Source organism: Desmodus rotundus, chromosome 5 (genome assembly GCF_022682495.2).
Source record: "Desmodus rotundus isolate HL8 chromosome 5, HLdesRot8A.1, whole genome shotgun sequence".
NCBI lineage: Eukaryota > Metazoa > Chordata > Mammalia > Chiroptera > Phyllostomidae > Desmodus > Desmodus rotundus.
The window spans coordinates 55,929,129-55,951,590 of record NC_071391.1 but is presented as its reverse complement, the minus strand read 5'-3'; the positions used below and the strand labels follow the sequence as shown (position 1 = coordinate 55,951,590).

General features: G+C 37.9%; 1 protein-coding gene across 18 annotated transcripts in view; it reads left to right on the top strand.

The window, feature by feature from the left end:
* DLG2 (discs large MAGUK scaffold protein 2) overlaps positions 1 to 22,462 on the top strand; it is a 1,324,826-nt gene that overhangs the window by 739,418 nt on the left and 562,946 nt on the right. For all 18 annotated transcript variants that reach the window (XM_053925682.1, XM_053925677.1, XM_053925676.1 and 15 more), the window contains one exon: positions 7,957 to 8,081. In XM_053925682.1, the coding sequence (XP_053781657.1) occupies positions 7,957 to 8,081 (125 nt within the window). The remainder of the gene's footprint in view (positions 1 to 7,956; positions 8,082 to 22,462) is intronic.

Below are 22,462 nucleotides of genomic sequence, written 5' to 3'. Positions count from 1 at the left end.
TAGAATCAACAAGACATGCTGTTTCATAAACTGTCAGGACTAATGGACAGGCAGGAATCAAGGATGACTCCTAGTTTCTTGGTGTGGTAACTGATTGCTTCATGAATTTCCCTATTTCTTTATTTTCTATACACTGAAACTATTATAAACAGTTATCTACTTTAATCCTTCATGTGCCAGGCACTTTTCAGAGAACACAAGCAGAGATGTTGTGGTAAATAGAAGGCTTAATGGAGTTATAAGAGAGGGACTCCATTGTTACCAACTTATATTGGAAAAATGATCAAAAAGTTGAGACTATGTTGGGAGCTCTTGACAAGTGTATATCACATTCTAGTGGCATTTCAGTTAAATACTATTGTAGGGGACAAGATAGATGTTCCTCGAAAATTTTATAGCTGGAGTGCCATTGACGGCATTCGAAATCAGATCTTAAGAATTCACAGTTCAAGTATTATCTATGACGCCAATTTACTCCTCTTGCCTTCAATCTGCTCGGCCTGGTCTTAATTCAGCCTTCACACTGTCCTTGAATTAATCACAGGAAAACATCACATTTGTCATGTTAAGAAAACCTAGTTTCTCCAGGAAAGCCCATACTCCTAGATCTACATTCAAAACATTTTCACATATACCCTCAAAGAGTTGTTCTGGGGATCAAAGGAAATAACAGCCAGGCACTTATTCATGTCATTTCTGCCATTAGTCACCTACTTTCTTGCCAACATCTTGACTGTCCTTAAGGAGGGAGTCAGTTGTAAGGTCTAGCACAGCGTCTGGCATATAGAAAACACTCTGAGTGTTCACCGTTATTGATATTCTTTCTCAGTAAGTTTCCTTCCTCTCCACTGACACCAACAGATCTCTCAAACTTAAAAGGATCCAAAATGAACTCTCGATTTACTTTTCCCAGACTGGTTTCCCTACTGTCTCAGAGTCTTCTGAGTCTCCTATATGGCAGGTTTGCCAGCTGAGCATCATTTTTTATTTTCTCTTTATATCACACATTCCAATAAGTTCTGTCAATTCTACCTCTAAATCATGTCTCGAATCTCGTCATCCCTGCTGCTTCCAGCCTACCAACTGCCATCAGTTTCCGACCTGGACTGCTGCAATTGGTCTCCCTGTTCCCCACTTTGGCCCTCTCCAGTAAATTTTTAAACAGCAACAAGTGTAATCTTACACTAAATCAGATCATGTTACTTTCCTGTTTGAAATCTTCATGATCCTAAAACCTTATGGTGTCCTACTGGCCCCAGCGTCTGACCCCTGCTACCTGATCTAGCCTCATCCTCCCTTCCTTTCCTTATCACCCGGTAGCTATTCTGGTCTCATTTTAGTTCCTTGAACAATTCAAGCACTTTCTCCTTTTTAGGGTTTGTCTTATCTTGTTCCTCTACCTGGAACTCTCTTAACTGCCACAGTACCTCACATCCTTCCCCCTTTTTATCTCCAGCCTAGGTCTTCCCTCACTTTCACTAAACAATTCTGGCCATATTTTTCTTCTCCATTTATTCTCTTTCTATCAGTGTTGGCCACAAAGTATTGTGACTCAATCATCACTTTGATACATCCACATGACCTTTATTACACGCTCATGGCTATCAGTGAGAACTTCTTCATCTCCAAAATCTTGAACCCTGAAACCTTACAGTGTCCACAGCCTGCTGCCCCCCTTCTATCCCCTGTTCCCCATAAATCTATACTTGGATTTTGCTATGATCTCAGTCTTTCTACCCATTTCTATTCTTTCAGTCTAAGAATATCCTCCTTGCTTCTCTTCCTTTGCTATTTTTCTGACTTATGTTCCTCATTCTGTTGAAAATCAACCACATTTGATTTTCAAACTCAGCCCTAGAGTAATCAAACCTTCCCTTTTCACTGCTCAAGATTACTAAGCACTGTTGGAGAAAATCCCATAATCACGCTGATGATATCCCGCCTTATTGCTGCTCAGCAAACCGCTGCTGCTCCCAATGTGGCTCTCTTGCCTTGCAGCTGCAAATCCAACCTTTTACTGCTTTACATAAGGCTCCAAATTTATTCTAGACTTTTCCTTCTGAAGTCCTGACATCTAAATGTACAAGGCAAATATTGAAATACATGTTTTAGTCATGAACTCCTTCAGCTCCTCCTCCTCTCCCTTTAAAAGACCCTGTAATTTGTTTCACCTCAAAATAACACTTTATGTATAAGAATCTGGTCATTCTTATCTCAGAAGAATATCCTTCGACCTACCCTAAGATGAGGTATGCTCTCAAAAAACAAACTTTTATTTGTTCTTTTGTTAGACACATTTTACAATATGTATCTATGTGTTTATAGTAAGTTATATTTATATGAAAAATTAAAAATGGACTTTCTCAAAATGACAAAGTTTTTAAAAATATATACTTTTTATATCCTTTGAGAACCACTAATAACATGTTTATGGATACAGACTTCCAAAATTTTTCTCTGCATATATATTACAAAGTGAGATCAAAATTTAAAACCTATATTCTATTCTACTTTTTTTATCTACAGACCTATTGTAAAGATTTTTTCATTTCGTAATACCATTGTATTCCTATACAATGGTATAGGAATGATATAGCTATACCTACATATACATGTACACATACACATACATATACATGCACACACATACACATGCACATACACATGCACATCCATATGCACATGCACATACACGTACACATACCTATACATATACATATTCTTAACCAGTACCTTTGTTAGCACTCAAAGAATCTGGACTCAAGCATTCCTCTCACTCCTCCTTCCCATGTACCTTCCATCTCTTCTGTAGCTTCAATATTCCTTTTCAAGCACTTTTTTCATTTTTAATTTTTTATTGTTTTTTCCCCATGACCATTTAGTTCCCTTACATCCCCCCCACAATCACCCACTGTTGTCCATGTCCATGAGTCCTTTTTCCTTTTTGCTCCATTCTTTCACCCCCTAACATCCCTCTACCCCTTAGCTGGCATTCTCCTCTCCAAATCTGTCTCTATGTTCCTGGTACTTCTTTGCCTTAGCCCACAGAAATGCTTGAGTAACCTCCCACCGTCCTCTAAAAATCTCTCCTCTACTCTGTTTCCTTTTCATCAGGCATTACAACATATCTCCCCTAAGAACAACACTCTTTCGCAGAAACAGTAGCCTACCTTTACTGCATCACCCTTTGCTTCTTAGAGTTACTTGGCCTACTGTAATCCTATTTCTACCTATTTGTTGAAACTGCTTCCTTTCCACAGTCCCCCGTCCCCTGAAAATACTTTCCTACAAATTATCAATCCTATGACCCTAGCAAACCTACAGTTACCAATCCTCAAATGCAGATCTCCTGATGGAGTCTACTCAGCAGCTTCCAGAAAAATACAAGCTAATACAGCAAACTTTGGGATGCGCTAAATGCAATTCCTAAAAGTTATAAGTGAAAACAGACATCTCATTTCTAAACTGAGAATTTTGCAGTTGTGAGTTGTTTGTTTTTTATATTAGAAACATAATACTGTGACGGCACTTTGAACATAAATCTTTGCACACATCTCTGATTATTTCTTTAAGATAAATTTCTAGAAATTGATTACTATATTAAACAGTATTTTAAATTAGTAGCACCTTATTAAAATCAAAGAATTTTTTGTCAATGAAACATTGTGTAAATGCATATAATTATTTTCCCTCTTCTTTTTTATAACCCCCTTTTGGGTGTAATTTTCATACGGAGAACACACTTTTAATGACAGGGGAGCTTTTCTGATTATATTGTATTTATATTGGTAATCATCAGTTAAGTGGCAAAGTGCTTTTCCTCTTTGCGATTCCTTTTCTGAGAAGAATGGAGTGGTGCATGAAGGAGGAAGTACCATGTGGTCAGGCAATGGCCTTGTGCTCCTGAGCAAGAATCAGCAAATGTGGGAGACTGGGAACTAGGAAGAAGAATGGTCCATGCCAGCTGCATTCATCAGTCATGGAATCTGCCCAACTGCAAGGGAACAGCAGCCCACCCAGAACTCTGTACAGGGGCTGCCCTCACCAGCATGCCACCTCACAATTTCCATTGACTGGGTCAAGTATCAACACTTGGTTAATTAGGCACGATTTTCAGGATCTAAGGGTGTCAGCCAGGGGCATGCCTATTCACATGGTGGGATTGCTGCTCAGAAGAGAGTGGTTCAGGGGTCTGCCCCTGCAGCTGGCTGGCTGTGGGATGATTGTCAGGGGACTGGAGTGATTTGGCTGTGAAGAACAGCAGGCAGTAATTTAGCTATTGCTTTTTATCTGTCCCTTTCTCCACTGAATGCTGCTGGCTGCTAGCAAAAACCTGAAAGCGATGGCTGGGATAGAAGAAATGGGAGAGCTAGGAAAGCAATTTAAGTAATTTCCTTAGCTGAATTCAGATGAACCTCTTCTAAAGAACCTTGGTGACTGGCCAGGACCAGCTGGTTGATTGGTTTTAATTGAAACACAAAAGCTTTTGGGAATCCTTGGGACCGGAAACACAGGTCCACTTATACCATCTCTACCTACCTCTTTCATTGTGAATTTTTTGATCTATTTATTTCTTTTCTTCAGAGTGGATTTGAGGGAAGGGGGAATGTATATTAGTAATGCCAGAGTCACCATATTCTTCAATTCTAAAAATAGCTGTTATTTCAAAAATCTGTTGGACAACAATTTTAAAAAATCTATTGGTTCACAGAATAAGTTTTAAAAATGCAGCAGTGATCTACCTCTCTGCTAAAGATTCCTAATGCTTTCCCTTTTCTCTGTTGGTAAAAACAGCTTAACTACAAATCTAGCCAGAGAACCAGAAAAATTATTTAAAGTTATCCAGTTTAACCTCTCAAGAGATATTTGGGTACCTCATGTCTACTGACTAGACAGCTGCCAATTGAGAAAGCCCTCCCTCCCTCCCAAAACAGCCTACCTGCCATTTGGAAAGCTCTACTCATCATCTTTCACCTAAGCCACAATTTGAATACCCGGGCTTTCCGTTTTTATTGTTGTAGCCACACACAGAACAAAATTGCTTTTACTTCTATATGATATCCCTTAACACTGTGGACTTTTTATTGTGTTCTTTCTGAATCTTACTCTTAGAGTTTGAATATTCTCAGTCAGTTTGTTATTTCATTTATCAAATATATATTTAATAATACTATATGCCCAAAAAGTCACATATATATATATATATATATAAACATAGTTCCTGCCTTCTGCAAGCTCAGTTTGAAAAGATAGGCTCATAAACATATAACTTTAAAATAACTCAGTGCATGACATAGATAAGCATTGAAATCTACAAAAGCTCAAAAGAGGAATGACTTACCCAGAGAAGAGGGGTTGGGGTGCTCATTTAATGTTCTCTGGAACAGATGCCAGCTGAGCCCTATCTTAGAAAATGAAAGGGAAAAGGGCAGTCAAGAAGAAGATGGAAAGTTCTGGCAGAGAAAATGGCATTGAATAAAGGCCAAAAGAGAGGTTATACTATGGACTATGCAGGAAAAAAGCCAGCAGTTCAGTTCAGTGTTCCTGGGAGAGAAGATCTAAAACTAAGAATAAAGAAAATAAGAGCTACATCATGAATACCTTCATCAAATGGCCACGTTTTGAGTGTTCTTTACAAAAATATTGATGTTGTCAGGAGTAAGCCTTTGAGCATCTCCCAATCTCTGCTTTCCTCCTTCCTTACCCCAATTAATCAAAAAATTATTATCCCTGAGGTGTGAAGTCTAGTAAGGCCAACACACTCTAGTCAATGTTCTTGGAGCTAGACCCAAATATATTGAAGATGCTCATATTCTCATCCTTTCTTTCCAGAATTCCCAGACTTTAGATACTGCCTTATAAATCACCCAAATGCTGTCTTGGCAGACATAAACATGACAATGTAGTTGATCACCAGGTGCCTGACTACCACTGCCTTTTCTGCTCTGCCTTGAATTCCATGAAAGTGAAAGTCATCCTGTTTTAGTCTGTAGGTTTAGCTTCAGCTTCAAGATAGTCACACAAGAGATACTCATCCAATACTAATACAGTCATCTACTATGAATAGGTGCTTAAAACCAACGCTGGATTTATATACATTCTGCTCTGAAGAATCTCATGATAAAGTCTCATCTAATCTAATTCTCCTTCCTTTCTTTGTTTCAGCCTTATTGTCTGTTTCTTGGACCAACCTGGCATCCCCTTTCTCATCTCAGAGTTTTACATATGTTCTCCCATCTGCCTGGAGCATTCTGTCCTGCTCCCCAGCTCTCGTACTGACCCCCTCAAAAGTAACTAACTGCTATTCACCTTCAGGAAAAGTCCCTATGTTTCTTCTCGTGTTGGCCACTCCTATTTTCTGTACCCCATTCATGTGCCCCAGAAACTGGCATATTCAGTGCTGTAGCACCAGGGCTTAGTCTAGTGCCAAGCACAGAACTGGTGTTTAACAAATGCAAAATTCATGATTACAGGACTGCTACTGAGTAATATCTCTGTGCAGTGAACATTGGAATTTTTCAAAGATCAAACAAAATTTGAGAAATGTTAGCAGTATAAACACATAGGATTGTAGTTACTGTGGTTGAATTATTAATTTAAACCTATCAACAAAAATATGCAATTGTGAAAACAACCCTCTGGAGTTTGGAGTTTTTTTAATTTAACCCATAAAATTGGTAAACATTATCTTGACTTTTGCAGTGGTATGACAGTTCATAGCTGACCTATCTTAACACTGAACTTTTTTTACTAATTGCCTGCCCTAATTAATTTTGTGCGTTAACTACCAAGTTCTGAGTCCTCGTCTCTTTTTACCCAAGAGCAGAACTTAATCAAGTGATCATATATTTAGTAAGTTATATTTGTCATAGGAGTGTATATATTCATATATACACATATACATACATACACACACACAATATCCAGTGGCCAGGGACTGTTTAAATAAATGATGGTATATGACCTTGATGAAATAATTATATAGTCATTTAAAATGGGAAATCATTTTAAAATACATAAAATAAAATAGATAATTATAAAGACAGCTGTATGGAGACAATTTAAAATATAATGTAAATTAGAAAAGAAAATTATAATATGGAAGTATAATGTAGCCATGGAGATAGATATAAAGAGAATATGTAAATAAGAAATATGTTAAGTCAGATGATTTGTGAATTTTAGGGAGACTGTAATTGTCTTACATACAAATTTCAAAAGGTTGTATTGTGTATTTGATGTCACTTACCATAAACTGCACAAGTAATAGAGCAGAAATAATTTGCTTTATTTGAAAAAAGCTAAAATTTACCTGCTGCAACATTAATGCATTCCTTTTCTACATGTACTTCAAATTAAAAACTGTTTATAACTGAAAAGTATCTCACATATATTATGACTTTAGAAACAGCCCTTACTTCTGAGATCAAAGTTCCTTGTTACATAGGAACACATTTGCTTGGTGAATAAACATTACTGGAACAACAATACTGAAAATAATAAAATGGAAATATCCAAATTTCACTATCCTACCACATGAAATGTTTTCATGTGACTCATTTCCTTCCATTCTTTTTCATATTTATGTGTAATTTTTACAATTGAGTGACCATTTTTTGTATTTTTATGTTACATAATTTGTAAGCTTTTATTTTCTACTTTAAATGATCATTTTTATTGCTGTATAAAGGAAACATTCCTTAAAAGTAAAAATATAAGGCCCTTGGAATAAGCAAAAATGTAAGGCCCCTTGAATGCTCGCAGCACAGGAACGAAGCTGAGCGTTTTCCCTGGCCGTTCTTTGTCTGCTGACCGTGCAGTACACTTTATGGCTTTGCGCACAGGACTGTTGTCCCCTGACTTCCATTTAAGCAGTGAGATGATAAGACAGAGTGCAAGGGGAACTGGGTTTGGGTGACAGCCACATCATTTAACGTCTCCTTATTGTTTCTACAGGGGAATTCTGGCCTGGGATTCAGTATTGCTGGAGGGACAGATAATCCCCATATTGGAGATGACCCTGGCATATTTATTACGAAGATCATACCAGGAGGTGCTGCAGCAGAGGATGGCAGGCTCAGGTAAAGAACTGAAACGTTAGAATTATCTGAAAGTAAATCTGCCATATCAACGAGACACATTTGTACCTTTGGAGAATAATAATTCTACAAAAGTTCTACACTTCAAAGAGAAGGCTGTCTAAGCAAGCGTTCTGTAGTGACTTTTCAGGCCTCCCATTATCTATTGAATTTCAAGGGGCATGTAGTTTGTGTTTGCTGCCAGCTCCCACAGTCATCCGTCCAGGCATTGTGAGGAGCGGATGCAGGTGTATCTTTGTTCCGTTGGACCTTCAGTCTGGTTGGAGAGGAGAATCCTATCAGCTGATGAGCAAATAATAACATGTATAGGAAAATAATATATTTTAAGTAATATTAACAAATAACATGATGTTATAGACACTGTGTCTATTCAATATTTATAGACTGAGCAGCTATTCGCAAGGGCTTTAGGTCAGAGTTTGGACCGTGTCTAGAAGACTATTGCATAGGAAGATTCCCTTCTGTGTCTTAAAAAATAACTAAGACTTCACTAGCCCCACAAATCTGAATGAGAGAACACAGAGGGAGAAAGAGCAAGTGGTCCCAACAAAGAGGGAAACCCACTTGACTTGGATGAAGACCACAAGGTGAGATGAAGCAGTTGGATGGAGTGGAGCAGAGAATGCTCAGGCGAGAGTAGTAGCTGCTTGAGTCAGGGCCCCTCTCTTTAAAGAACTGAAGATTATTTGGGGAATTAGGAGTTACCCAGGCAGGGCAATTAGTAAATAAGATGAAATTCTACCAGAGATCAAAACACTAGCTAAAAGACATTGTGAATTGGAACAATTAGAAAAGATTTCCTTGGGGAGAAAAAGATGTCCTCATGTTATTTGAGTGCCTCTACCAAATTGTAATCCTCTCAGACCAGGTAGTTATATATAGAAGTAGATCAAGAAATTCTTGCCAAATGAATAAGAGGGAGGAGGGTAAATTAATGAGGGGGGAGGTTAGCACAAGCAAAGTCCTATAGGTAAGAATGACTTTAGCCAGCATGGAGCCACAGTGAGGACAAGGACCTAAGCAGCAGAAATGTAAGCTTCATGGGCTTTCCTCAGTCTGTTTCTTCACTTAGCATAAATAAGCTAGTTTACAGGTTTTCTTGTAAAGCAGCCAAGGACACTTTTTTACTCCACTCAATTCTTCTGATGCAGGGATTACTTTTGACAGCTGCATCTTTGCAGCTTGTGGGGGAAAATCACAATTTTTTTAAGGTACATCTGCATCTCCTCTCAACAAGAAAAGAAGTGAGTGACTCTCCCTCAGGCAACACATGCTTTTTGACAATGGAATTTTCAAGCTGATTTGACAAAATTAATTTCTGAGTGAGGAAATATTCCTGCTACAGAGTGAACAGTTTGAAATAGATGCTGTGTGATTCTGCAAGCCATGGTGGGGACTGGGTCTGCTAATGCTGGATACTTAGCTGTTAGAGGATAATCCAGAAATTGGTGGGACATAAGCATTATTTCATATTATATGTTACACACTTAGCCTATAGTTAAGAATGAAAAGTGGCATTTCTGAGAGTGCCACCATTCTTTGTCTGCAAGCATGGGTGGCAATATTATGCCCATGCAGATAAAAGGAAGTTCTGCTCTTTTGGAATGATCACTTAATAGTTGTAAAGAGATCAGTGTAACGATAGTTTATATTTACTGAGCTTTGGTCATGTGAGGTATTGTGCTAAAATGATAGATAGATTGATAGATAAAGTAAATAAATAAAAATATAGATAAATACAGACACACAAGCATCTATATACGACAGTGTGTACAATTATTATGTACATATTACGCACACTTATGTATATTATGCACCATTATTATGGCCATTATAAATAGACTCAGGAAATTAGGGATTAAGGACTTTAAGAAGATCACTCCACAAGCTTTGAATACATCCAAAAATCAGTCCTGAATGTCACTTATGTACTCACTAATCTCTCATTTAATAGTAGAATTCCCTATGTTACATGATCTCTGCCTGAAAACTCCTAAAGTTTTCACAATGTTAAGGGGAAACTCTAAACATTACAAAATTTGTTATTTTTCCACTGAGCCACAATTTTCTTCATTGTGACCTCTACCCATTGGTCTTTGTATCGGCTTCCTGGAGCCGGAGCCAGAGCCATGGCCTATGAATGTGTATGTGAATATCACATCCTAAAGTTGTGCAATAAACAACCTGCAAAACTCTTGAATAGTTGTCCTGAGAAACTAAATATATGTACGCCCAATCCCATTACAGCCTTTTCTCCGTGTGAAGACAGCTATGGTGAGGGGTTCCACTTCATTTTGATAGATCCTTGCTACTGCTGATGAGATTGTTTCTTACCCCACTGCTTCATGCCTTGAACTTGAATGGCTTGGGGACATCTAAGAGTTCAAACATAATTCAAAATCTGGCAGCATGACATTAAGTATAGATTTTTAGAATTTGGAAATTTATCTAGTTCAAAGCATGCATTTTAAAGATAAGGAAACAGAGGCTCAGAAAAGGATGGCTTGTCCTGAGGTATCAATCATATGGTGCTGTACTTTATCTAGGATTTAAATACCTTGACTGAAGTAAATAACATTCTAAGGTAGTGTTAAGAGGCAGTACCACCCAAGTGTGGGGGGGGCTCTGCCCCCGGCCACCACGGATGAAAATAAGTCTACCAAGACATGATCTGCTTGGGGAGGAAAGATGGCTGATCTCTCAAAGGAGAAGGGCCTTAAGCCTGTTCCTCCAAGGGCTTTTATTGGGCTCAATTTGCACAGGAATACAGGTAAAGCTCATCAATCATTGTCAGGCAGTAAGGATCAAACAATAGATAACATTCAAAGAACTATGAGGGCTTATTCTGAGTTAGGGTCAGATAGCTAAATGGCTATAAAACTTTGGGGAAACAAACTCATTCTATGCTTGGACCCTTATCATTTAAATTGAGGGTATAAGCAAAGCAGATTTCACAGGATTTTATGCATTCTTTCTTAGGCTTGATGGCCACAGGGAACCACCCATTCCTGCACAGGGCTGCGCCCACCTCTGGCATTGTTTCAGGCTTAAGTCAGGCAAGGGAAGTAAGGCAGCCAGGAGATTAGGAGACTTATTGCAGACAGAATGAGGACTCAGGCTATGTCAAAGCGAGGGGTGAGGGCCCATCATCCCCTTTTTCTGTAGCCCCCCAAATCCTTCCCTGAGGGCCCCCTCACAACTGTGCCTGTCTTAGGTCGTCCCTCCCTTGAGGAATCTTTCCCGTCATTGGCTAACTAGTCATCCTCTCAGGGCCAGGCAGGGTGAAATAAAAGGCAGCAGAGGCAGCCCTTAAGATAAGCTTTGTCTCCTCAATGGCTTATGGTCCCAAGGTCCTTTACTCAGCCATAGCCACAGGGGGTTACAGCTTCCGAAACCAGGCAGGGCAGTTCCCAACACCCAAGCCCACCTGAGGAGTCTTTTCTCAGTGTAACAAGAACATTGCTTGAAGCTGGACCAACAAGCTGTAAGGAATAATTTTCTCAGGGTTAGTCCTTATGGAGAGGGAAGGAGCACATTACATTGGGCTCTGGAAAGATACAGTTTCTCATGTGTGTATACTAACATAATTGCTCTTGGAAAAGATAAACTCTTTTAGTCATGTGTCTCATCTGTAAAATGATGACAATAATAGCTACTTCACTGAGTTGTTTGAGGACTCAGTGAGATAACCTAAGTCCCTAGTTATTCCAGGCAGATAATAGGTGCTCAATAAATTTTGGCAAAGTTCCCCCCTTATTCTTATCTGCCCTCTCTACCTCTCAGTAGTCTTTCCTGTGCTCTTGCCTCCATTTCTTTTCCTTTTTCTCTATGATGTTGTATTCCCTTTCTTCTCATTCTTTCTACCTTTCTTTCAGGCTCCTTTCATCCTCCATGTCTTTCCCTAAGCTTCCTGTTCCTATCTCTTTACATATCTTTTTCTCTCAGTCATAATATAGGAGGACTAAAGCCCATTTAAAAATACATATGATACTAAAAAAGTTTTTATTCTCAACTTTATGTAGTCAACTGAATCTGATATGTTTCCCTCATTAAAAAAAATTTCATAAAACATAGTTTTCTTTTATTTGACAAATTCTTTGGTCTTGCCTGTGGGTTAGAGACACTTAAATTTTTTTAATGTATCTTTTCCATTTTTAATTATATTTTTGACAATTAAATAATATTAAAATTTTCAGATAATCTGAAGACCAGCAAAGATGATGAGTGGCCCAAGGGGAGGAGTAATATGGACTCTACATTAGTCAAAATATAATCAAATCAATAATAATAATAGCCAAGACCAATGTAGTGCTTCAATGTGCCAAGTACTTTTCTGGTACTAACTCATTTAAACTATATAACAATTTGGTTAAATCCATACTTTTATTATCCCATTTTTTAGAGTAGAACATTGTATAACTGCAAAATTAAGTAACTTGCACAGGAGTGTAGCGCTAGTCAATGTGGGAGCCAGAGTTTGAACCCAGAAAGTCTAGCTCTAATATTTCTGTCTTTTAAGTTCTAAGTTGTATTTCAGACATAGATGAGGAGAAAGATGACTTTCTCCCTAATTAGGTCAAGCTCCAAACTAAGCTCAGATCTCAATGGTTGCCACAAAGGAATGATGTGGGAGAAAGAGCATAGTATTTAGAGTCAGAAGGCCTGGGTTTCAAGTTCTATTTTCTGGCTATGTGACCTTGGAGTTCTTTTTAAGGTCTCTGTCCTCCAGTTTCCTAACAGGTAAATCGGAGACAGAAGCATATATCTCAGGAAGCTGTGGTAAGGATTAAATGAAATATAAGTATGAAGGAGTTGTGTAAAACTCAAAGGTCCTCAACACAACGCAGTGCACAGAGCCAGCCATTTTACAGAATGCTGAACTTGAGCCGCAAGTCTATGACAGCCGAAAATGAACACTTACAGCAGATGGAATTGTGAGGTGACCCCCCAGTGACCCACATCATTGTATTATTCCTTGCTCTTGAGTGTGGGGAGGACCTGTGCATATGATGGGATATCGCTCCTGCAGTAATATAGCTGTATTTGGCAAATGAGATTTCACAGATGTAATTGAGGTCTCTAACCAGTTGACTTTGAGTTAGTCAAAAGGGAGATTATCCAGTGTTGGCCCAGCCTAATCCAGTGAGCACTTTAAAGGAAAACAGATTGTCTTGCTGGCCTGGATGAAGCAAATTTCCATGTGTAAGAAGACCTATGGAGAGAGCCACATGGCAAGTCCCTGAGGTCAGTCTCCAGTCCACAGCTAGCAGGACGAGAGATACCAGTCACAGAGCTGAATTCTTTCAATAGCTGCATGAGCTCAGAAGAGGATCCTAAACTCCCAAAAGAAACACAGTCTGGGTGATACCTTCATTGTAACCTCGTGGGACCCAGAGTAGAAGATTCTACTAAACTGTCCTCAGACTCCTGATCTACTGAAACACTGAGATACTAAATATATGTTGCTTTAAACTGTTAAACTTATGGTGACTTGTCACATGGCAATTAAAAACTAATATGGACACTATGGAATTATGGACCCTGAAATTCACTTATGGCTGGGCTGCAGCCTGACTTCCTTGTTGAGGCTGCCGCCAGTACTGCCACACATTAAAGTTCAGAAACACCGAACGGGCTTCATGGCTGGTCTCAGACCCTTTGACACCTGGAAGCAAGAGGCATTGAACAGTCAGAAGAAGGGAGAGGACCAAGGTCAGAAATAGGGAAGAAACCAGTCCCCCAAGGGGAGGGACAGCAGAGACAGGGACTAGCTGAGATGTGTTGTTACATCTGATGGCTGGAGATGTGAATCTAAGCTAGAGTGAGGGAGAGAGCCAGAAGCTTCAAGAAGAATGGGTGATGAGAGCTAAAAAGCCAGGCAGGAGAGCATATGTGGTTTAGATGAATTGCTCTGGACAACCTATTTTTAAATATAACTTTTTGTGCACATGTGCTGATGGATATAAAAATGGTCTTTTGAGATATGTTTAAAATGCAAAAGAGTAGACAAACTATACAAAACTGAACACATTGATTTTTACACAAAATAGAGTCAATAACTACTAACATATTTTGTACATTTATTTCTGCTATTTGGTTTTGCTATTTTGTTCTTATTTAGTTTAGATTATGCTCTAATATCTCTCATTTGTTTGAATTCACATAACCTTATTTCATAAACTGTTCCTAGATCATTAAAAAAACCTTTACAAATATTTTAATTGCTGTTTAATATACTTACTATTCACATTGTTAAGAGTTTAGGTTATTTTTATTTCCTTAGCATTTTAAATAACTGGTAATCTTTTGGAAGACACTGTTGACCCTGTTTCTCATAATTTTCTTAGAGTATATTTCTAGAATGTCCAGACCAAAAAGTGTGAACAGTTTAAAGAATTTTGGTACACAACGATAAATCTCTTCTCAGAAAGACTGCACCAAATTCTAGATCCACCGATAATTTCAGAGAGGGCCCACTTTAAGACTCCGTCAGCACTGCATGTGCTTGCTTCCATGTAATTGTGGGCTGTTTACCAAGCAAACAGTGATATATTTCTTTGCTTTACATTTATTTGGTTAACAGTAAAATTGAACTTTTAAAAAATGTTACTAGTCATTTGTATTTTTTTTCCTTTTAGAATTAGTCATTAAAATTTGATACATTACCTTCCTTTAAAGGAAGAACATTTTGAGAATAACACTAGGTTTTCTTCCAGAGCAAAATAGATATATTTCCATGCTTTAAAGAATGATTTTTATTTCTACTTTGAATATGAACCATAAAAATGCCCTCTGTGTGGCTTCAAGTCCCAGGGTTGCTGAAGACCTATATTGATCTGTCATCCTGGGGAAGAGCTATCACATGACAGCCTCTGCTCGGTGATGCAGTAATGACATTTTACACAACGGTGCATTTATTAAACCCATCCACAGCACAAAAGCAGCATGTAGTGGCAGGCACTAAAGATGGCTGCTTGCCAGTTTCTTGACAAGTGACACAAAATAATCTCTTAGCCCTCAGCAAAATCATTTCTACTCCCAGACAAGATGAAAAAAAACAAGTTTTCTCTAAGTCCACTGTTTCATTTGTTCTTTTGGTGTCTGTTTACATGCCAGGTTGGCTTTGTCCTTATAAAAGCCAAGATAACAGACATGTTGAACTCAAACAAGAATAATATTTATCACAATGAGGTTTGACTATACTGGTCAAAGATGAGAGGTCAAACACCAATGTTTCAAGAGCACAAGCCCTGTGCGTAAACTAGTACATCATTCTTTTGGCTGTCATTTGGTAGTTTGCTCATTTGCTTTTTTATTAATTTATATTCAATAACTCACTAGTGATTTTAAAATAAGAACACAAGAAGAAAGACAGAGGGGAAGGGGAAGAAAAGGAAAAAAGGAAAAGTGATTGGTGATTATCAGGAGCTGAAGACATCATATTGCTTGAAAATGGAGATGACAAACATATGCTTTAACATTTCCTATGCAAATGAAAAGCACCAGCTTCCAAGCATCATGGTCTAAAACTTATGCCCAAGCTCCACTTTCAGATTGTTTAAGGAAATAAAAGAGTTCCCGTTAGGGAAACAACACGAGATTGCTAAAGCCTTGGAGTACCTCTTCACACTGAACTTGCATGAGTGTGGACAATTCCAAACCAAACCTCATGAGTCACCAAGTCCAGCCTATCAGTTTTCACTGTAACCCTACTGATTATCGCCCCAAATGACTATAATTATGCCAAATTTTCCATTGAAAGAGAGACTTTCATTGTCTTCAAAGCCAAGTGAACTTTTTCCCATCATTGTTTTTAGGCTAACAACACACAAGCCTAGCTGCTAACATGAATAAGATCTTCATAAGAGGGACTTCATTGTCCAGTGCCCATTACATGAGCTCTCTCCTCAGAAAGAAGTATGGTTAGGGTCTCAGTGAGCTCATTCTGATGGATCATTTCCTTCCCGCTATACCCACAAGAATGAGAAGGGGTGAGAGGGAACAGCCCTCTGTCCTTTAATTTTCTCCATCAATATCAGTTCTAAATGTGTTGACACCCTGCTTAGACAAGAAAAAAAATCACTTAGCAAGTGGTTCCATGGTGACTGGTAATGACAAGTTCCCAACTTAGAACTACACAAATGAAAATTACTAAACAAAAAGAATAATTTCAGCTATGCATCTGGTAGAACACCAGGCACCCACATACAGTCATAGCTGGAAAGACATCTCCAACAGTTTTCCTATTTTCGTCAACTATTATATAATCTAAACAGAAAAATCCCTCTATGGTTCAATGAAATAGTTTTATAGAAGACATGCTCCCTCCGCCTTTTTAAAACACATAATTACAAGGCTTCTGGATACACACATGCAAAGGAATTAAGTTGGGCTCTACCTCATATCATATACAAAAATCAACTCAATGTGGATAATAGACCTAAATGTAAGAGCTAAAATTATAAAACTCTTAGAAGAAAACAGAAGAATAAATCTTTAGGACCCTGGATTAGGCAGTGGTTTCTTGATATGACACCAAAAACAAGAGAACAAAAAAAAAAAACCAAAAAACAGATAAATCAAATTTAATCAAAATTCAAAACTTTTGTGCTGCAAAGTATACCATCAAGAAAGTTTTTTTTAAAAAAGCCCTGACCCGTGTGGCTTAATTGGTTAGGTGTTGTCCCATAAAGTAAAAGGTCACTGGTTCAATTCCCAGTTGGGGCACATGCCTGGGCTGCAGGTTCAGTCCTCGATCAGGGCACCTAGGATAGGCAACTGATCAAAATTTCTTTCTCACATTGATGTTTCTCTCCTTCTGTTTTGCCCCTCCTTTGCCTTCTATCTAAAAAATAATAAATAAACAAGTCTTTAAAAAAAGAAAGTAGAAAAAACAGCCCACAGAATGGGGGAAAATATTTACAGTAATATATCTGATAAGGAACTTGTATCCAGAATATACAAAGAAGTTTTACAACTCAACAATAAAAATACAAATTGCTCAATCTAAAAATTAGCAAAGGATTTTTTGTTAGTTTTCTATCACTGCCATAACACATTACTACAAACTTCGTGACATAAAATTACACAAATTTATTATCTTAGACTTCTGGTGGTCAGAAATCTAAAATCAGCCTCACTGGAACAAATCCCAGATCCTGGCAGGATGGCTTCAGAGGGCCTGTGAGAAATCAATTTCCTGGCCTTTAAAATCTCAGCTTTTTGAAGGCACCTGAATTTCTTGGCTCATAACTCTTTCTTCTTCTCCAAAGATCATGAGTCCAACCTTTTCTTCTGTTATCATTCACATCTTTTCTCTGACTATAACTCTGCAGCCTCCTTCTTATAAGAACTCCTGTGATTGCATCTGACTCACCCAAATGATCAGGATAATCTCTCCATCTCGAGATTCTTAATTTAACCATATATTTTTGTAAAGTCTCTTTGACCTGTAATGTAACATTCACAGGTCAGAGATTAGGAGTTGGACTTCCTTGGGGAGCCATTAGCCAGCCTACCACAGATTTGAATATATGTTTTTAAGATGACATAGAAATGGCCAAGAAGCTCATAAAAAGATGTTCAATATCATTATTCCTTGGGGAACTGAAAACCAAGACAACAATGAGATACCACTTCACACCCAAAATGGTGGCTATACTCAAGAAGATAGATAAAAACAAACGTTAGCCAGGGTGCAGAGAAATCACAACCTGCATTCATTGCTAGTGAGAAGGTGAGATGGTGTAGCCACTATGGAAAACAGGCTGGAAAACAGTTGCTCAGAATTTGAGTTACCACATAAACAACTCTATTCCTAGGTATATATTCAAAAAGAATTGAAAACATAAGGCAACCCATGAATGCCCATAACAACACTATTTATAATAGCCATAAAGTAGAAACAACCAAAATGTCCATCGACAGATGAATGAATAAATTATGATGTGCATATAATGGAATATTATTATGCCATGAGTAAATACTGGTGCATACTACATCACAGATGAATCTTAAAAATAGTAGTCTAAGTGAGTGAAGCTAGATGCAAAAAGTCACACACTGTACAATTTTATTTTTATGAAATGTCCAGAATAGAGAAATCCATGTAAATAGAAAGTAGATAAGTATGTGCCAGGGCCTGGTAATGAGCATGGGGTTTCTTTGAGGTGTGATGAAAATTTCCTAAAATAAAATAGTGCCAGTGATTTGCACAACTCTTGAGGATATGCCAAAAATCACTGAATTGCACACTTTAAAAAAGGGTGAATTTTAAAGTATGTAAGTTATATCTCAATAAAGCTGTTATAAAAATATCCAGTCATTCTTTTCTGGCATAAAATATGTATTCTTATTTACAAATCTGAGGATATCATTTTCTAGTTTCAGAAAGCTCACGACTTCTTCATAATGCTGTCAAGTTACTGATATAAGTCATTTGAAGTTCCATCATTTAGGAGAGCTGTTGAATCTGTTTGCCACGGAGAGAACACCTTTGGTTTGGCCTCCGTGCCTGCATGGTCTAAGTAATGTTCAGAGTAGGCAAATATCGCACCACGTTCCCATTTCCTAGACAGACTAGCAGATATTTGACCTGTATCCCAGCTGCTAAAATATCAATAATTGATAAAAATGATCCTGAGTAAAGTTTGTATTTTCAAGAGCCAAACACAAATCACTGAGGTGCATTAAAATTTAGGAGGATTAATTCGGACTGGGTTTTATAAAGTCCAGTTATCCAAGTTTACTTAAGAAAAGAATATATTGATTCCTGGCAAAGGAGCGATAGGATTGTTAAGACGTAGAAATGATGGTTCACATCCCTTAAGATTGGTTGCATGGGTACATAAATCTTCTGATTTAACCCCAGCCCCTGCTTGTGGGCAGGGACCAGTTTCTGGCAGCATTTGCAGGTCTAGACTCAAACTCCTGGTTCAGACTGAAGGTTTAGGAGATGCACTGCTCTCGCGAAGATGAGAGCGGGACCTGGGCATCTCTGCCAGTAGCTAGCTCTGAGGCCTGGAGGTGGTTACACAGCTTTCTCAAGCTTTGCAGCTTTTTCCATAAAACAAGGATGCTAGAGGATCATTGCAAATTTTTAGTTTTAAAATCAAATTCCGATCATTTGACTTTTGTCAACAGTCTGAGGTGTTCAGGAATGCTGTCATCACAGCCAGGAAAGTAACGCTTTGTTTCCATTAAACCTGTAGCTCTGAGAAGATGCAAACGTCACTACATTCCTATTTCTAAAGTGAGGAGCTGGTCACAACTGTAAGTGCTGATAAGGCACTTACTATTTACTTACAATAATCTCCTAACAAGTCAATTTGTCATTCTAAATTTCTGAAACTATATTTGATATTGATTTTAGCAAGTAGCTCTTTGAAAGCTAGAGCAAAGCAAAATGGTTTGGGAAAAGGGGTTGGGGGTGGGAGAAGACACTCAAATGATATCCTGGTTTCTAGTTCAGTGGTAATACCAATTATTTTCAAGAATGGGTTTTTTTAACGGTTATAAGTTGTATCATTATTTAGAAAGGCCTAACGTGGTTAGACTTGCGCAAGCATCAGATCACTGCAAAGTGGCTTCTTAGTTAGAGGCCAAAATCACAAAGCTGTCAGAGATACTTAATGTTCACTCAGCTCCTGTGCAGGGGCCGTGACAACGTGAAAACGGAGACTTCTATAGCATTCTTCTCAGGGGAGCATTTACCCTGCCCGGTCCAAGCCAGGCAACCTGGTCTCTCAAGATTTCTCTTCCACCCTGACTGGTGTAGCTCAGTGGGTTGGGCATTGTCCTGCAAACCCAAAGGTCGCTGGTTCAATTCCCATACCTGGGTTGTGAGCCAGGTTGGGTCCCAGGTTAGAGACGTATGAGAGCCAACTGATCCATGCATGTTTCCTTTACACACCCACACACCTCTGTACATTAATTAGAAAGTAATGCATGTTCATTGTGAAAATTTGGGAATTGTAGATTTTACAAAGTAAATTTGGATCATTTGTAATTCTATCACCAAAGGATCTGTTTATTATATACCTTCATATTCAGGCCAGACTTTTATATAAACTTTTTAGTTTGTCTTTTTCATTTAATATGACAAGATGGTCATTTCCTCACATAAAACATACTTTGCAAACATTAGTTTAAATATCTGCATAGTTTCATGTCATATAGGTATAACATTACTTAACTTCTACCTATTTTTGAACATTTAAATTGTTTATTACACTATAATGAACAACTTTGTAGAAGGGATCAAAAACTCTGACAGTTACTGGTGAAAAATAACTATCCCCAGGTAAACTGTTATTCACACATTTCTGGGTTTGCAATGTTTGAAAACTGGCTCCAGTACTATTTATTACTTTTTTGGTTTAAAAAATTATAGAGCAGAAGTTTGTTTACACATCACAGATGAGTAACAGTTTTTACTGGGAAGAAAACCAAGCTTCCAAAGAGGTTTTAACACTCAGTATTAGTGTTGCTGCAACACTCTGAGTTAAGACAATTTACAAGTCAACCCCAGGCAGGTGACCCATAATTGGTTTGTAAAGAACCACCTGTTACCTGAAATCAGCCCAAGTCATTTTTAGTCACACAAGTTAGTCTTATAGTTAGAACACAGCTATTAGGGCCCCAGCTTATAATTAACAATACCCTGCACTAATTTAAACATTAATATAATTTCCCTTCTTTTATCCTCCATGAACTTCTGTAAATATTACAATCTAATTTCATACTAAATTACCTTTTAAAAAAGGCAGACATTAGCGGGGAGGAGCTATGCTTTCTTTCAGAAAGCAATCAATTAACGAATTACTTCTGCTTCCTCTGTTCATGTATGTGTTAAAACACAAATAAACTCTTTTAATATTTATTTTCCAGGTATGTATTATCGTAAAATCATGTATTTAGAGCTTCATTCAAAGGTGTCTTATCCATTAGCTATTGGGCTGGGTGTGCGAGTACCAGAGCTGCTTTATGTGCCATGAATTCATCTCCTCTGCCTTTCCACTTGTCCGACATTGGACTGAGCCACCAAATATGCAAACCTAAGCCAAAAAGGGGAATGTGCAGAGCAACTTCTGTACGAGTGTGGGGAGTGAGAGGAGTTCGTCTCGGGATTTTCAGCGCAGGGGGATACGACATCTTGAGTGAGCTGATGCCCCTGTCACCTGCTCCTGTGACAAGTCATGAAGTTGGAAAACTAAGTGAAGTGACAAAAACATAAGGAGTAAAACAAGTGTTTATTCACTGACACTGAGCCTTCCAGTTTACTCTCAGACTTTTTTACCCATTTGTCCGATAAATACTGAGTGTTCTGCTGTGTGTCAGATACTTGGAGCTGGGGATAGAGTAGGAAACGAAGAAAAACAGGATCTATATCTTTGTGGGGCTTCCAAGTCTTGAATTACTCAAATATTTTGAGGTAGGTTAGACCATAGATTTTTAAATTGAGTAATGCATACACCTAGAAGTCCATGGATAAATGTATGGGACTCAGTTTTCAGATCTTTCATTTGATTTGTCCAAGAAGTAGCCTGCAGCTTCATACTAATTCTACTTCCCCGTTTTTCCATTTATAATTCCTCTTCTGCCTTTTTACAAATGATAGGTGTGTGTCTGACCCATTGCAAATCCTACTATGATTCCCAGTACTACTCACTCCCATTTACTCTTTAGGCCTATTGGACTTCTTATGTAACAGTACTACTTTACTACTGGGTAGAAATGCAAATCTGAACTGTTGTTGACCACTATGAGAAAGCCAATGACTCTAGCGAATCGGTAATTAATCTTTTCTATAAGCCATTTGGTTTTCCATTCTTTACTCTTAATAAAATGGAAAAACGATTATCATCTGGTAGGTTGTTAAGATAGTTTTAATGATAGGTCACAGGATTTGGGGCATATAACTTGGAAGGGATCCAACACTCTCTTCCTGTTTCTATCCTGTTTGTATCTGTGGACAAGTTTTTTCGTCATTTACAGTTGTAGAAATGAAAAATAGAAATTTGGAGTCGTCTCATTCTACCCTTAATTCATATTTATCAGTGGAAACATGAACTAACTTTAAAAAGCTCTACTTGTCCCATTAAAAACAAATCCCCAATACAATTACACTTTTATTGTTTTAGGTTTATAAATTGTAATTCCTAATATATTAGGTTGTTTTGACCAATGTGTACTGCTAATAATCACGATAACTCAGTCCAGATGAAAGTGTTTAACATTTAGAGTTATATCTTTGGAAGTTTTAAAATAATCATAAGATTTATATTTGTACCTGTACTTCTGTTTCATATAAGTTGTTATGATGATCCATATAAGATATTCTAACATAAAATATATTAGAATAA